The sequence below is a fragment of the Muscardinus avellanarius genome (assembly GCF_963383645.1).
Source record: "Muscardinus avellanarius genome assembly, chromosome: 2".
NCBI classification, from domain to species: Eukaryota; Metazoa; Chordata; class Mammalia; order Rodentia; family Gliridae; genus Muscardinus; species Muscardinus avellanarius.
The window spans coordinates 73,781,903-73,800,032 of record NC_137787.1 but is presented as its reverse complement, the minus strand read 5'-3'; the positions used below and the strand labels follow the sequence as shown (position 1 = coordinate 73,800,032).

General features: G+C 35.7%; 1 protein-coding gene across 7 annotated transcripts in view; it reads left to right on the top strand.

Annotated features, from left to right (window-relative positions):
• The window catches only part of SLC4A10 (solute carrier family 4 member 10), a gene marked incomplete at both ends in the record, with an annotated part of 320,758 nt that overhangs the window by 291,981 nt on the left and 10,647 nt on the right, over positions 1-18,130 (top strand). For all 7 annotated transcript variants that reach the window (XM_080689857.1, XM_080689854.1, XM_080689856.1 and 4 more), the window contains 4 exons: positions 2,468-2,719; positions 4,705-4,773; positions 9,724-9,897; positions 10,605-10,727. In XM_080689857.1, the coding sequence (XP_080545983.1) occupies positions 2,468-2,719; positions 4,705-4,773; positions 9,724-9,897; positions 10,605-10,727 (618 nt within the window). The remainder of the gene's footprint in view (positions 1-2,467; positions 2,720-4,704; positions 4,774-9,723; positions 9,898-10,604; positions 10,728-18,130) is intronic.

Here is an 18,130-nt window from a genome sequence, read left to right as displayed (position 1 = left end):
TTTTTCCATCTACTAATTGGCCATTTGGATTTCTTGTTTTGAGAAGTGTTTACTCACCTTGGTTGCCCATTTTTTATTGGGTTATTATTTTTCATGTTAGGTTTTCTGAGTTCTTTGTATATTCTAGATATTAGTTTTTTTTTTTTTTTGTCAGAGGAGTAGCCGGCAAAGCTTTTCTCCCATTCTGTGGGCTCTTTCTTCAGATTCTTGATTATTTTGTTTTCTTTGCTGCATAGAGCTTTTCAATTTGATGTCACCCCATTTATTAGTTATTGGTTTCATTTTCTGAGCTTTGGAGTTACTTTAGGCCCTGTGAGTTTCTATATTGTGATTATTGTTTCATAAAACTTCTACAAAATATTCTTATAGAAGAATTGGTCATTTTGGCTCAAATATAACAAATATACTGTATTTGTTATATTTATTTTACAATTATAACTATTGTTTCAATTATGTATATTTATATTTCCTTTAAATAGTCAATAGGTAACTTCTATTGATTACTTCTTATGTATTAGTGATTTGCTAAAAACAATGGGAAATTCTGAGGAATCATATGGTAAATTATTTGTTTTTAATGAACATACAATTTTATTGAGGACCCTTAAAATGAGTACAGAAGAAAAGCATATTAACTGCTAGAATATAATTGTACCAAATTTGTTGAGGACTTACTATTCTAAGCAATTTATAAAACTAAGTAATTTGTGTGTGGGGGGCACCTGGGGACTGAACTCAGAGAGCATTCCACCTTTGAGCTGTATCCCCAGCCCTACTTTTTATCTTGAAACATGGTCTCACTATGTTGTTTAGGGCTTCACTGAGTTGCCAAGGCTGGCCTCAAACTTGTGGTCCTCCTGTCTCAGCCCCCCAAGTACTGGGATTATAAGTGTGTGACACCATGACCAGCTAAAACCAAATAATTTAATTCTCACAGCCACCAAATGAGGTGCCTTTTATTATCATTTTTCAGATAGATGGCACAGGAGGTTAAAGGGATCTGCCCAAGGTCATTGGTTGAGACAACATTTCACGCCAAAGAGTTTGTCTCCAGAACCTATATTCTTTTTTTTTAAAAAAATACACATACTTTCATTGGTCCATTGTAATTATACATAGCAATGAGTTTCAGAGTGATAGAACTATTCATGCACACAGCACCTAGAGAGTTCTCCACTCCCTAGCCCTCCCCATACGTATTATTGAGATTGGAGTTGATAACGTCATGTATGTATTCAGCACTATTTGAACTGTTTCCTTCATCAGTCTCCTTTGTTCCCTTCTGGTCTTCCTCCCTAACTCCCCTTTCACTATTCCACATTTACCTCGAGTCCCTTTTATTTTCCAGTTTCTCTCTTGCTGGAAACTATGCTCTTAACGACTTCATTATGCCACCTCTCATGAAGTGGTACTTTTAAAAAATTAAAAAGAGCTGGGAGTGGCGGCACCCGCTTGTAATCCCAGTACTTGGGAGGCGGAGACAGGAGGATCACTGTTCTCCAACAGCCTCAGCTACTTAGTGAGGCCCTTTGCAACTCAGCGAGACCCTGTTTCAAAATAAAGAATTAAAAAAATAGGGCTGAGGGTGTGTGTAGCTTGGAGGTAGAATGCCCCGATTCCATCCCTAGTATAAATAAATAAAAAGAATTAGGACACTAACTAAATCAAGCCTCTTGCTACCTCGGAGCATTTTTTTTTTTTTTTTTTTGGTGGTACTGGGGTTCCTGGAAGCCCTTCTACCTCCGAGCTACACTCCCAGACCTATTTTTATATTTTTATTTGGAAACAGGGTCTCCTAAGCCAGGGCGCGCGGCTGGCTTCGAACCTGCGCGATCCTCCTGTCTCTGCCTCCCAAGCGCGGGGATTACAAGCGTGCGCCACCACGCCCGACTTACCTCGGAGATTTTTACACTTGCATTCTCTCCTGGGCTTGGTGGGAAAGGGGAGTAGTGCTCCTCCCTATGTGGGTCTCTGAGTTCTTTCTTTAGAGACTTGCCCTAATCACCTGTTGAGAACACAGCGTCCTCCCTCCACCGCACCTGCTTTCCTCACTTGCATTTACTTTTGCAGCACCTGGCGTTAGTGATCATGGAGTAGAATTACAGAAGGGGAGGTTAGTGATATCAGAATAAAATTCCAGAGGAGATAGATAATACAATATTCATATTAAGGAGAGGCCGAATTATTCTAGTACTCAAAGGGACACAAATGAGAACAAGAGTGTGATAAAAATGAGGATAAGTAAGGAAAGTTAGGCTCTGTGATATTAAGATATTATTTTTCTCAGTGAAAAGCTACCTATCAAAACAAAAGAGGGCAACTGGAATCCTAATGTTGTGAGTTCATTTCCCAAGATCCACTAGAAGGGCCTCTGGGGCATTGTTAGGAAGTGGATTCTACCCACAGCCAGGCGGCCTTAGCGGTGTTACTGACACCGTCCCTTTTCTTTCTTCCTGTTCCTTAACAGAAAGGCTGTGGGTACCATTTGGATCTGTTAATGGTGGCCGTCATGCTTGGGGTGTGCTCCATCATGGGGCTTCCGTGGTTCGTGGCTGCCACTGTCCTCTCCATCACCCATGTCAACAGCCTGAAACTGGAATCAGAATGCTCAGCTCCAGGAGAACAACCCAAATTTCTCGGCATTCGAGAACAAAGGGTTACTGGGCTTATGATTTTTATTCTTATGGGTTCATCCGTCTTTATGACCAGTATTCTGAAGGTAAGAAAATCTTCTCTTATGAATTTCAAAGGAAGCAGAATATACATATTTAAAAATTTCATTCTAATCTAAGTTATAATATTGTATGGCAGGTGATGAATTTCTGTGTCATTTTCTAAATGATTCTTTTTAACCTAAGGAGGAAGGAAATGATGTCTTATAGATTAGAAAAATATATAAAACTTTGCAATGGCAAAGTATAATTTGATGTCTGAACTATTATAATTTTAAAATGGTGACCAAGCGCGGGGCGTGGTGGGGCACGCTTGTAATCCCCGCGCTTGGCAGGGCGGAGACAGGAGGATCGCACAGGGAAGCCAGCCGCGCTGGCTTAAGAGACCCTATTTCCAAATAAAAATATAAAAATAGGTCTGGGAGTATAGCCCAGAGGTAGGAGGGCTTCCAGGAACCCCAGTACCACCAAAAAGACAAAACAAAACAACAACAAAAAAATGGTGATCAAGCTACGGAAAAATGTCACTCATTTTTTACTAACTTGTCAACTGAATTTGCTGTGGTCCTCCACAAATTAAAGTTTTCTTGTTAGTGGACAGACATGTTACCAATTAATATTACTTGTTCCAAGTTAGAGGTATAGACATGAGTACAGACATTGTCACAACCAAATGTGCAGCTTTATATTTTCAACGCTCCATAAAACTTTGCCTGGATGTCATCATTGCATATATATATATATATATATATATATATATATATATATATATTTATGTTTTCACATTTAAAATAATTGAATCAGCTGGGTGTGGTGGCTCATGCTTGTAATCCAGTATTTGGGAGGCGGAAATGGGAAGATTGCAGTTCGAGGACAGCCACAGCTACTACTTAGTGAGGCCCCTTGCAACTCAGTGAGACCCTGTTTCAAAATAAAGAATAAAAAAATAGGGCTGGGGGTGTAGCTTGAAGGTAGAATGCCCCTGGGTTCCATGCCCAGTACCACAAATAAATAAATAAATAAATAAAGTAATTGAATCCATTTTAAAGAGCATTAAAGAATAATTATTTTGTCAGTTTGGACAGATATTCCCAAGTCATGCTAATTGCATTAAAATTAAAATTCATTTTAGTTACTTATAAGATGCTCTTTTGGGGGAGGTACTGGAGATTCAACCTAGGGCCATTCAAACTTTGAGCTATAAACCCCAGCCCATTTTACATTTTTTAAGACATTTTGAAACAGGCTTTTGGTAAGTTGCTGAGAGTCTCACTAAGTTGGTGAGGCTAGCCTCAAACCTAAGATAAAAATTCTAACTGAATTATTTAATAATATATATGAGTTTACTTATATCTAATAACTGAAACATGTACGTTTGCAAGAATTATTTTTTGTTATAGAAGTAATTATGGAGCTAGCGTGGTAATAAGATATTCTTTTTTCCTATTTTTTATTTTATTTTTATATGGATCATACTGATCCATATTGAAAATGGCATACATTCAGACTATGCTTGGTGCCCTCTCCTACCTCCCACTTCCCCTTACCCCCCCCCAACAATGAGTGTCCAGGGTAACCACGTGACATATTCTGATAAGAGACAATTTGAAAAAGCCACATGTTTACAAACGCTACTATATCTAGGAACAACTTCTAAATGTAAGCTTCCTCCTTCTCTTTAATTCAAATATTATTCTAATAAAATTCCAACAGTCTTAGAATAATATTTATTGTGATACAATAATAGTTAATACTTCCATGTATTATATGCCATGTGTTTTTTGAAATATATTTTGACCTGTTAATTATCTGTAACAACGCTGATATCACTCTTTTAAGATATTGAGAAACTTGAGGCGTAGAGATCTTTAGTAACTGACCTAAGTTTACACAGATAAAAAGTGCTAGAGGTAGAATTTTTGATTCAGTACTATACTGCTTCTAAAATGCTTTTTTCCTTTGGTATATGAAAAATAGCACATCAGTATTTTGGAAACTAATTTATGCCTTTTCTCTAATTGTTGTTTTACAGTTTATTCCCATGCCAGTGCTATATGGAGTGTTTCTTTATATGGGTGCTTCATCTCTAAAGGGAATTCAGGTAAATTGCTTACTGTAGGAAAGGTGTACCTGCTATGACTTACCTTCAGGCCTTTGATCCGAGTCATGTGAGAGCTGAAAAAGTAACATCATCGGAAGGACAGCTTTCTGAGTACAGTTAAATTTCTCCAAACTGAGGTCAGAGTTGCAAAAGTTAAAGAAGGTCCTCTCCAGCATCTAAGGATTTTCATTTTAGGGTGCTTCAATTTACCATAAATATATCAACACTCTAAAAAGTTTAGCTCTTACAGCCCTTTTAGAAAACAAATAACAAGACATTTCAAGATATATCCAAATACAGCCCTTCACACTCTAATCATGTTTGTAGACACCTACCCAGGACAGTAGAAAAACTATGCACAAGAAGTTTATTGTAACACCTGCTCTTAGACTATTAGAAATGACTCAGTTCTCTAATAGCAGTAAAAGAGCTAAGTGATTAATTACATTTAGTGAAAATTGATGATTATGATGACCACGGAAGTACATGATAAAAATGTTTATGACATAGTGAGAACATAGCTATCATATGTTTATAAAGCTGTGGGCTTCGGCTGGATTAAAAAACAAGAGGGAGAAATAGGAGCAGTGTGTTGAAACAGTGAGATCCTGAGTGGTTTGTTTTTTTTTTACTTTTATGTTTATTTTTCTCTAAATATAGTTGTATCTGTAGAATTATTTTTAAGGTATAGTGTAATGCAATTTAGATATAAGGAATAGTGGGAAAGTATATGCATTGTTTAAATATTGGTTAAATATGCATTTCAGGTGTCCTTTTAGTTCCTATTGCTGCCAAAACAATTTCTAGACAATTCAACAGTTTAAAACAACACTTTATCATCTCCTAGTTTCTGTGTGCTGTGAATATGAGAGCTGATTAGTTGTGTGGTCCTGGCTCAAGATGTGTCATGTGGTTGTAGTCGGGATGCTTTCCAGGTTTGCAGTCATTTGCAGACTTCATAGGACTGTGTCTTTGTTCATCCTGACACTGGGTTAAGGAGAGTGATTGAGAACTTGTATGTGTTTAAATTGTACTCAAATAATATACTCAAGATGGCTTATCACACAGGTGTGGCTGAGAGATCTTAGCTCCCTTTTGGTTGTTGGTAGGAGACTTCAGGGTTTTTTGTTTGTCTGTGATTTTTTTTTTTTTTTGGTTTGTTTGTTTTAGCCACAAGGGCCTCTCTGTTAAGACACTTATGTGTACTTACAACATGAAGCTAACTCCCTCAGGGGTGGGGAGAGAACATGCCTTTTGGTTCACCCTCTCTAAAATTGCATGTGGTCATGTCCTATTTTTCTATTTGTTAGAAGTGAGGAAATCCTATGTTCAGCTCATGCACAAGAGAAGGGAAATTACACTTCATGTCTTGAAGAAAGAGTTTCAAAGAATTTGTAGATATAATTTTTAAATTCCACAAGTATATTCTACGTAACTGCAGAAGTTGTTCTCAATCTTCCTGCTTATTTCTTTTATGATGCTCTTAGAGGTTGCATAGAGGATGTTCTCTCAAAACCCACATCCACCTTCAGTCTTCTTTGGAAATAGTGTTCATCTATCTGATGACATCTGCAAAGATCCTGTTTGGTAGGCTCTAAATCTACTACTGGCTTCATTGAAAGCAGAGGAAATGACACAGAGAGATGCAGAAAAGAGCACCATGTGAAGATGTAGGAAAATAATGGATTTTTCTGCCACAAGCCAAGGATGCTAGGCACCACCAGGAACTGGAAGAGGGGAAGGAAATTTTCTCCCTAGGGCTTTCAGACAGATTGTGGCCTTGCTATTGTCTTGATTTCAGACTTCTGGCCTCTATAACTGTGAGAGAATAAAGTTCTATTGTAGAATAAATTTTTACTATAAACTATTAAACAAAAAAGGTATAGTCATTTATTACCCCTAGAAACCAATACAGATTTCTGCCTAAAATTGCCTTTGAATACTTTTAGTTCACAGTTTAATATTATTATCCCCAAGTCTTCAGTTTTCCTCAAAAAGAGATTTAATTTGATAATTCGAGGCTTATTCGTTGTAATTTTGTCAGCTAAAATGAAAACATAAATTATAGTATTTTGTGACCTAGGTAGTCTCATTTCTGTTCAAAACACATAGATAAACAGTCACTTGATTTGGGTCCTGCTCCTGAGTGAATCACCTGCCAGCTTCACTTAGAACAGCAGCTCTAGGGCCTTGGGACAGCACTAGATATCAGAAATGAAATGAAACTTCAATAGGGAGTCATTGTAAGATCACTGAACACATGAAGTGGAGAGGGAGACTGTGTCTTTGTTCATCCTGACACTGGGTTATGGAGAGTGATTGGGAACTGGTATGTGTTTAAATTATACTCAAATAAGTTTTAATTTACTCATTTAAGAGTTTATGTATGAAGAATGTATTTTGATAGAATTAGTTTGGTAAGGCTGATAGGGAAGAGTACTGAAGAGGTTTTTATTTATTTGTTTTGCTGTGGATTTTTTTTTTGTTGCCTTTGGCAAAAGTTCCACGAGTACTAATTTCATCTGTAAGTGAAAAGTATTTATTATTAGGCCCCAGGCTCACATAAATACAACAGCAGAAGTTTAAGAAACAAAGTAAAATCATTTTGATAGGTTTCAACAGATTTTTTCTTCTAATTCCACTCACATAATTTTATACCCATGTGGTATTAAACAAGAGTGTCAGGTTTTGTAATTATTTGGGATGTGACTCTTTGAAATTGAAATTGAAGAAAACATTATCAAAGGCCCATGAATTAAGTATAATGAGTTTCAAATAATACAATTGAAACAGCAAGCCAGGGTGCACATTGAGAAATAGGGTCTCACCCTGGCAAATGGGATTAGTGAAAATTTACATTAGTCTCAAGCTCAGCAGTTCAGATTCCTATTGGGTAGTATAGCTAACTGGGTGGGGAGGTGGGATGATGATTTTAGGACTTGATAAAAGGCAAATGCAAAACTCAGAATGATCATTACTGAGGTAATAATAAACATGTGTTAAATATCTATGGTTCAAGGAGCATATTTCTTTGTTACCTTATATGTTGGAGGAATCTATATGCTACCCATTTGTTTGGCAATATTAAGAAACTTATTATGTAGGCTTCTCACTGTGAAACATGGCAGAAAAAACAGATCACAATGTTCTCATGAATTCTGTTTCTGTATTCAGATACATAACCACATCTATATTCATTCCAACACTGCGGGAATCCAAAGTAAAGCAAATGTGCCATTTAAACAATAACAATTGAAGCACCCACACACCGAAGTACACTTATGCAATAACAGAGCTTCACAAATGGAGAAATGGCAGCCGGGGAAATCTAGTTCTATAGAAATGGGAATATTCAGTTTTAAGCCAAAGAATTTTATTGTATTTCTTCCATATTCTTACCCCCACTCTGCACAGTTTTGTCTGTTTAATAGCTTCTAATTTTAAGGGATTTGGGGAAAGTATGAATAAAAAAGATAAAATGACATGTGTATGGACAGAATAGAGAGAGATGAAACATGAAGAAGTTCAGTACTTAGTACTCATTACAGAGAGTTTCAGTGGATATATTTGGAAGGTACAAATGAATATCCGTAAATGGATGAACACTTGGGTTTGGGTAAGTGAGGGAAGAAAGGTCATGCTATGCCATCAGTCAGTGTTTGTATTCCTAGGATATGTATAAATAGGGCTTTGTAAAACAGGATGTTTTGACTGTTAACATTTTGATTCATTGACCTTCTGCCTATTAAAGCAATTTGGGAATATTTGTTGAGAATTGCTTACAGCTTTCTTATCAGTCAGTTAAGTAATATCACTAATTCCAATGTTACTCTTTTGAAAATATATAATGCATATTACTGTACTATAGAAATGGGATTAAATAGAACAGCAACTCACAGTGATTGAAACCAATATTTACTAAATAATCATCTCTTACCAGAAACATTGAAAACTGTAAAAATTAAACAAAATGATCCTTATAGATTAAAACTACTATGCACCATGATTTTTTTTACTAAGTAGAGTGTGATTGAAGATTTAAGCTTCTTGTGAAATTTAATTTGTAAAATGTGAATTAAAAAATCTGGATGCTTAATAAAAATGGCCTCAAAGTAAAATTACAAAAGTAATATAGCCCCCAAAATAACTGTACTATCTTTTATAAAAGTTGAAATAGAAATTACATTGATCGATATAAAATCCTTCTAACAAAATGTGATTGCAAAATATACAGATGGTTTGACCGTGCAATAAAGGAAATCAATCAAGAAATTAAATTGAGTTAACAAATTCTGTCTAGAAACTACTTTATTAACAAAAATACATACAGGTTATTCTTTACATTTAAGAGGATTGTGCTTGTATTGACAGCTTCAAAACCCTTGTTGGATATCAGAGTGGCAAAATCATAATAGCAGAGTTCAAATAAAGAGTTTAAGATATCCTACACAGCTGCTGGGAAGGGTCTGAAACTCAGAGGGAGTTGAGGGAGAGAGCCAGGTCTGGGAGTCATTAGCAAATATGTGAAAGAGGAAGCCATAGGGATGAACGGACCATTCTAGGGTGGAGCAGACAGAGGATGGGAGTCCAGGAAGTCCCATATTCATAGAGCAAAAGGAAGAGACCATGATGTAACAATGAAAAAGAGAACAATGACTTTGTTTTATCTCTCAGGGCTCTACTCTTCAGTAGTGGCAATTAGCTTGGGATTTACTATTTTCTTAGACTTTTCCAAACTACCACCTGTCTCCATATTCAAGAAATTGTGGCATATTATTAAACTGAAGTGATAATATTTCACTGTGAGTTTATCAATACTATTGTTCTCATGCCCAGTTATCACAGACATGTCAGGTAAACCTAAAATTTGGGGCCATATTAAATATCTCTTTGCTCTACTTTTGTTGTTCTGTTATTTCTAAATATGACTCAGCCTATTTGATCTTTTAGTTATTTGACAGAATTAAGCTCTTCTGGATGCCTGCCAAACATCAACCAGATTTTATATATCTAAGGCATGTACCACTCCGAAAAGTCCATCTCTTCACAGTTATTCAGATGAGCTGTCTTGGCCTTTTGTGGATAATAAAGGTTTCAAGAGCTGCTATTGTCTTTCCCATGATGGTATGAAACTTCTCCCAATTGTTTTTCTCTTCATTTGATTTTCTGGTGTCTTCAGAAACCCATGAGCTAAAAGGGAAACAAAATATTTATTTAAACAATTATTGGAAACCCAAGAATAGATGTTGTCACTAAAATTAGTGACTAAGATAGGGTTTGAGAATATCATGAATTTTGGTGACTAATTTTGTTTCTACTATTTTGAATGTTTGCAATCATTTGGGATAATTGGACCAGGAGAGGAAAAATAATTTTTCAAAATTTAACATTAAGGGAAGTTGTGTGTGTGTGTGTGTGTGTGTGTGTGTGTGTGTGTGTGTCTTGAAATTGAATCCAGGGGCTTTTTACCTCTGGACTATACCCCTAACCCTTTTTATTTTTATTTTGAAACAGGATTGCACTAGGTTGATGAGAGTCTTACTACTTGCTAAGGCTGTTCTTTAACCTTTGCTCCTCCTGTCTCAGCCTCCCAAGTTCTGGAATTATAAGTGTGCACCACCACGCCCAGCTACACACTAAGGGATTTAAAAAAATAAAATTTAATTAAATGTCTCCATCAAGTTTCAAATACTGCAAAAACTATAGTGAATTTGAATAACTATAAGTAACCAACCCTAATTAAAACTGGTTTATTACTATAAAAAACACAAGCAAATCTACATCTTCCATTTTTATTTTTTCATTTTAAAATATTTTGTTATTTTCTTCAGGTGTTAGCACTGGTATTTGTAAGAAAGTTGATGGACTTTTTATTTACCAAACGGGAACTCAGCTGGTTGGATGATTTAATGCCTGAGAGTAAAAAAAAGAAACTAGAAGATGCTGAAAAAGAAGTAAGTCAATTTAATATCTTATATAGATGAAGAAAAACCCAGAAATAGCTCCTTGGTAAACTGAATATTGTATTTACCATTACACATTGATTACTAACAACTATGGATGGATATATTTGGACGTTTAGTTTTTAATATCATGAAGATTTGAACAAAGAGAGTCACGATCTCACATGAGAAAACCAACCCTTTATGGAATATGCAAATTCTTTATGCTTAGTTACCCTCCAAGCTCTAAGGATTATTTCCAAGTAATGGTCATGCAATGATGGCTTTTTGGTTGAAAATGTGAAAAGGATAAAAAAGATTTTATTACTGGCTGTATTCTTCTAGGGGACAATGTTTCAATAAAAATATTATAATAAAAATTACTAATTCTTGAAAGAGATGAAATGCTTTGAAGGAAAAAATGATGACCTGTTTTGCTTTCAAAGTGATTTAAGATTGAATAAATATTGTTTGAGATACTCTGGGGATTTAATTGTCTTCATAGACTATGTATTTTTCTTGCTCCCTTTCATATGTTTAAACAATTTATTTCAGTTTTACAATATATATAAAGTTTGTATTTTGTCTGGATACATTTGAAGACTACTTAATCATAACATTTTTAAAGTACATACATACATAAAAATTACAATGAAGAAATGACCCATAAAACATTTAGCAGAATGATTGAGCCCATATGTTATAAGACACAAAAATACATTTTTATGTAGATAGAAATGAAATTGAAAGAAGAAAGTTTCAGAGAATTATGCATTATTCTTTCCATTTTTCTTGTACTACATCTGGTCAGTAAATACATTCAGTTTCCTATGTATATAGCATTTTCTCAAGCCATGGATATATTCTCTCTTTTCTTAGGTAATTCATTTGTAAATATTTGAGGGGGGTCTTAGGTTTTGCCTAATAATTTAGTGAAAGCACATTAGGCTACAAAATCTAATGAAGTTTCTGCTCAGAATTTTTGGCCTATAGCTACATAAAGTATGACTGATAATTATTTTCTTTTTCCATAGTGTCCTCTTGCAAATAATGGATTTCTATACATAGAGATGGATCATGATAGTATATTTTATTTCTGTATGGATATTTCAGTTTTTCAAGATATTGTACAAAGCATACATAACATTATACTTCTAGTACTATTAATGTAACACTAAAATATTATAAAATTATTACCAGTTTTAATTTTTTTCTAGGTTTTATATATTATTAAAATAATGTTTTAAGTAGGATATTTTGGCATTCTCTTTTTCTTTTAGGGCCTTAGCAAATGTTTGCTCTTATCCTTAGATATTATTCAAGAAAAACATGACAGACTTTGGTACAAGCTAAATTTAAATAAGACGAACACCAGACTATGGAAATCCTAATGCCTTAAATTATCCAAACTTGATGAAATTAAAATTTTTCAGATTGGAAAAAAGTTTCTAAGAAGCTTTATATTAAAAAAAATTTGAATATAAAATTAATGAGCTACAAGCTTCCCCATCTTTCTGATAATTATAGTTCTATTAAGTATACTTGTATAGTAACTTAAAAACTACTTGTGTTTACTTTCTTACTCTTATTTCTTGCCAAATGTCTTCACTGGTTCTAGTGGAACAAGATATCAGCAACCCCAGCCCTATATAACTACTCCTTTCACATCGTTCTTCTTAGGTTGTACCACATTGTTGTCTTAGAACTTTGTTATTCTTAGAATTTAGAACTTTCAAAATGAACAAAAATTATATGCAGTTATATATATACCTCTATATTACCTTCACCATTCTTCCATACTATGAAAAAAAATTTCAGCTCTCTTTTTATTGTTGTGTGAAATAGGATAGAACAAGTTGATGGTAATCATATGTTTATTAGAATTAGTCATCTACATTGTCCTGAGTCATGAACAGAGGTATGTATGTATGCTGTACATGTGTGCCATATGTCCATTTGGGGATTACTTAATCCCACTGGATAAGAGCCCTGTACAATGAGCTTCTAACTTTTGTACATTATATTTCACTATATTCTAATGGCATTTACTCTTTTCTGAATAGAAAGATAAAAAATTTAAAAGTAACTATCACTGAATTTTCTACAATTCCTGCTTTCTGAAAGGGCAAAAAATATGTTAAAGATTTATTGGGATAATTTTGCAGCTAAGATCTTCAAATCCAAGTATGAGAGGAGAAAAAATGGCAATACATTCATGCAGAAGGTTTATAGATCCTTTACAATCTCAAATGAGTATGATGATACTTCCATGTGATTCTCATTACATGGAAAGAAACAAGAAAACCATAATACAGTCAATAAATAATCCCTAATGAAACATTAAAATACAGTTCTGACTAGTGAAAAGGCAGATGATTCTGCATCAAACAAGAGAAAGAAAGATGTTTATGTTCTAGCTTGCAAATAATATATACAAAGTCAATTCAGTGAAGGGACCAGGTTAGGAGTGTGACACTATGACTTAAATCCCTGGTTGATTTTCTTTTTAGTTGCCCGGATGTCTTGAGCATGTAGACTCTACTAGACAATGTGATCTTCTTACGGTGGCATCTTGTACCAGTGCACAGTCTTTCAGAGGCTGTGTCTTAAGGTGGCAAATGGAAAAGTTCTCCAGAAATGTTGCATTTCTGCAACTGCTCAAATTAATTGAGTAACTTTGATCATGATCTGGCAAGATGGTAAATAGCAGAAATGTCTCAGCTCCCTGAGACTTGTATTTAAAGTGAGCTCACCTCTTGTCCTTTTGATGATCGTTACAAGTTTGTGCCTTTATCCTCTAGGGTTTTCCTATCAGTAGCCCACTTATAGTTTTATGGCACTGATAAAACATTCATTTGACCTTAAAATTCAATAATGAGTTAAGCAGAATAAATAGCTACACAGGCCAGTCCAAGGTCGCAGAGCTTCTGTTCCAAATTTTCATGTACTTCATGCATATGCATATGCATATGCTTCAGTTTTTAGAAAGAAAGGATTATAATCAGGGTAGAAATGAATATTGGAACCCTGACATTTTGCACATTGCTCTGTGTAAAGGGAAGGCTGCAGAATCAAATTCTGGATGTCCAAATGTGCTCAGAGTACCAACATGCCTGCCTTCCTACTTAAATATTCTCTAGGACATTGTACACGTTTGACAAAAGGAATACTGTAAAAAGTAGAAAATTCCAGCAGAATGATTGCTCTTGAGCTGGTAGTGAGGGATTCAAGTTAAGTAAATTTAGTCCTGTAGATGTGATCATCTTGATACTTCCTGATTTACTGAGGGTTCATGCTAACAAATATACCATGGGAGAAATCAAAGAAAGGGAAAGTGGGGCCTTGTGATCTGTGTGAAGTAGGATCATGAAAAATTCCAAGAAACTCAAAGCAACCTAGAAACTAGTGCAAGTAAACAAATTACAGAGAAAGTCTTACTGTTAAGAAGGGTCAGGATTGGTTGTACATTTAGGAAGTGTGGTCTAAGTATTACACAGGCACATGTTATTTCTAATTAAATCTTAGGGTATAGCTAGCATATTTTACTTCTTCCAGCAGTGAATTTCCAAAGCATGATTCCAAACCCCTGTTGCATCAACCAACACATGAAAATTGTTAGGCCGTGCTCCAGACCTACTGAATCAAAACTCTGGGGATAGAGCCAGCAATCTGTGTTAAGAATACCTCCAGGTGATTCCACTGTAACATAGAGTTTTAGATAAGCCATTTCCTAGACTACAGAATGGTAATATCCAGAATGTAAATGGATTCTAGATACAAGGTGACTCTACCAGGAATTTTTTATTTATAATGATTCATATACACGTAGAGAGAATGAATCAAATATTTGATGAAAAATATGTATTCTCTATATGTACTTAAATGAATTATAATTAACCCTTCCATATTCCTTATAAGCTTTCATTGTTAAAATTCCATATATTTATAAATTTATGGTTTCAAATATATATATATATATATATATATATTACATATTTGTGTGTGTGTGTGTGTGTGTGTGTGTGTGTGTGTGTGTGTGTGTTGCTTCTATTCTATCAGCTGAGGAAGGAAATTATTGTAGTCCTTATTTTCTTATTGGGTAAAATGAGGGGATTACTTTCACTAAAGTCCCTTCCATTTCTTAAGATATGTGAACTTTAAAACTGTTGATTATTTTCTCTCTCCTCTACACTAAGCATCCTTGTGAACACTGGGTTTCTGTTGTTGTTGTCTGTACTTGGGATATTTGAGGGCCCCTGCATAGATACAGACTTTGTTGAAAAATAGATATGATAACAGATGTCAGCTATTTCACCGGAGGTAGTTAAGGGATAGAGTGTTTCTTAGGCATTGCAATAGATGAATTATCATTCTCATGCTTTTATAAAATACAATTCAGATTCATGATGTAATCTGGTATATATCACCCATTTATCAAAACACACCAGAATTTGTCTCCAGTTTTATTTTTCACTTTGACTCAATACCACAAGCCTTTTTTGGCTCTAACTAGGCTCGTTGCTCGCTGTCATGCAAGCATGTCCTATTCATACTTGCCTTTTTTGCTTGGTCCACATTATTTCTTCCATTCTACAACTGTTTCTTTATGTATCATGGCAATCCTTCATATCTTCGGAGAGCAGGGGTTCTATCTTTCTTTTTAATTGTTGTATCTCAGTGCCTAGCAGACAACCTGTTATGCAGATCACAGCTAATGCATATTTATTGAATGGATTAATTAATAACTCCTGGATTTTCCTTGTTCAATGTGCACTTAGTGCATAACACATGCTCAGTGCATATTTGAGTGCTGTTAAGAAGACACATTTTTCAATCCTCACTTTTCCTGCCCTTTTCTGGATATCACATTCATTGCCCTTCCCTTAGCTTATATCTAAAAATGATTTGATCATCTTTATTAAAAGACAACCTTTAAATCACAGTATACATATTTCTATAGTCAAACTGGAAAACCCCCTCATGTGTTCTTGGGTAAACTCTGATCATCGTCCCTTTAATATCTTGTAACTAGGTTCTCCCATGTCATGGAACTCAGCATATCTTTGACAAACCCTGTGTAAGTGAAATGCTGAAGGAACTCACTTGAGATCCGTCTGTGGTGGATACCTGGTTAGCTTTATGGGCTCTTCTCTCTCCCTGCACAATTCTAATAACATAGGTTGTTGTTGTCGTGACAACTAATGCCTGATTTGACTGCTCCTCCCCAGAAAGTCTCAATTTTTGACTCCCTTGCAATGCTGCCTGGGATGCAGCCGGCCCTCCATCCCCGCTCCAGGGCCCACCCAGCTCCCTTCTGGCACTGAAGGCAGCGGCTGCTCCGCCACCCTTCTCTTCAGATAAGCATGGCTTGGAAATGCTATCTTTAGAGGTGATGAGTTTTTGTTTGGATAGAATTATGACTAGTATAAAGCCCACACATGCTAACAAGCCACAGAGTGCAAAATAATTATTGAAAGCAATTTGAGAGAAAAGTGGAAAATCATGTGAAGAAAAAAACCAAAATTGTTCACAAAGCTTTGGTCCATGTTTATTTGCTCTAAGATTGAACGGTGAGCCTTCATGCCTCCAGGTATCTATCCCAAACACGGATGGCACTGTCCTTCTCTTAAGCTCTTTTTGTTGTTGTTGCTCATTTTTACACCTTTCTGGTTTCTTGAGATTTAATTCTAAATTTCCCAGGAAAGATACTATCTAACAGGCTTAACCTTTGAGTGGACAACCAAGGACAATTTTACATTTTGTTGATATCTTGGTTTTATTTATGTTGTCTTTAGGATCACTGCTTGTTTTCTCCTTCTGTCTCTCCTTATGAACTAAGACTATTTTTCCCATAGAAAATATAAGCTTTTGTACCTGAAAGAATATATATGCTCTGTGCATGGCCTCCAAAACGTGCAGCTAAGTTTACATTATAACCCATATATCCTATCCCAGTAGCAAGACTTTTTTTCATTCTTGCTGCAGCTTAGCTCTGCTTGTGCCTAAACAGGTAACTTTAAACTAATGACACTGTCTGCTCACCTTGAATGGGCTCTAATGGTACTGCCAAATGGCAAAGGAAATGGGTATAAATTACAGGTAATAGAATACATGTGGTGATAGAAAAAAAGAAAAAAATCTTGAAGAGCAGCATAGAAAAGGACTAGAATTAGTTCATAAAATGCAAAAGGCATGCCACTAGCCCCACAGAGTATAAATATAACTTTAAGGCATCTGAGAGAACATGTATAAGATGAGGAGACAGGACAGAGCTAGCAATGGTCCCCTGGCCTCTCCATTATTCCCTGGCATAGGCTGGGCCTGGAGATGCTGGAGGGACCACCAAGCTCCCGCAGAGAGGGGTCTAACTTGGCTAGCAGGCTGCAAGAGTGCTGCAGGAGTGAAATGAGGCCTGCCCCCACACTGCATTACATATTCATAGGTTACTGAAGAGGCACAAGAAAGCACTTGTCTCCATAAATAACAAAAAATAGAACATAGGACATTCAGAATATGGAGTATGCAAGTAGAGGGCCAAGATTTTAATACAGTGGATGCTAGAAACATTCTTGCAGGCCAGGAGTGATGGCATCAACCAAAGGTTATGCCTCTCTGACAGCGGGTTTAGATTAAGTTGGTTTAGGGTTTAGGCCAGTTTAGCTCTACTCAAAGAGGGAAGGAACTGGGCCTTCGGGGCCATCCCTGTTTTCTCTCATGAGTTCCCATTTGGTGAGGATCACCTAGTTCTTTATGTCTGTACATCTTAACACTGATAGAGTCCAAAATTCTAACATTTTAAACAGCCCTAAAAATGATTTAATTCACAAACATATCAAAGTCAATCACTAAGTCAAACATGGGAAGGAGGGAAGGAAGGGGGTGAGAATTGGGTGAGGGCTAGTTGGGTGATATGTGCATGTATGTCTCCATTATCTTGTATTCCATTAAGATGTATGATTACAGTGCACCAATAAAAATGTAAAAAGATAAAAAATAAAGCACATTAATTGACAATTAAAAAAATTATTTGAAAGCCAGGCATAGTGGTACACGCTTGTAATCCCAGCATTTGGGAGGCTGAGACAGGAGGATTGTCGTTCACAGACAGCCTCAGCTACTTAGTGGGGCCCTTTGCAACTAAGTGAGACCCTGTTTCAAAATAAAGAATAGAAAATAGGGCTGGGGGTGAAGCTCAGAGGTATAATGCTTCTGGGTTCCATCCCCAGTACCGCAAAAATTTTTTTTTTTTTAATTTGAGCAGTGTCAATTGGTCCATTTGAAAATGGATATAGTAAATAAGAGCTATAATCTATAACTATTTTATATTTTGTTGCATAGAGAATGTTTAATGGTAACATCACTTGAAAGCTAAACCAGGGCATTTCAGTATGTTAGTCATTTGATTATGCTTATCA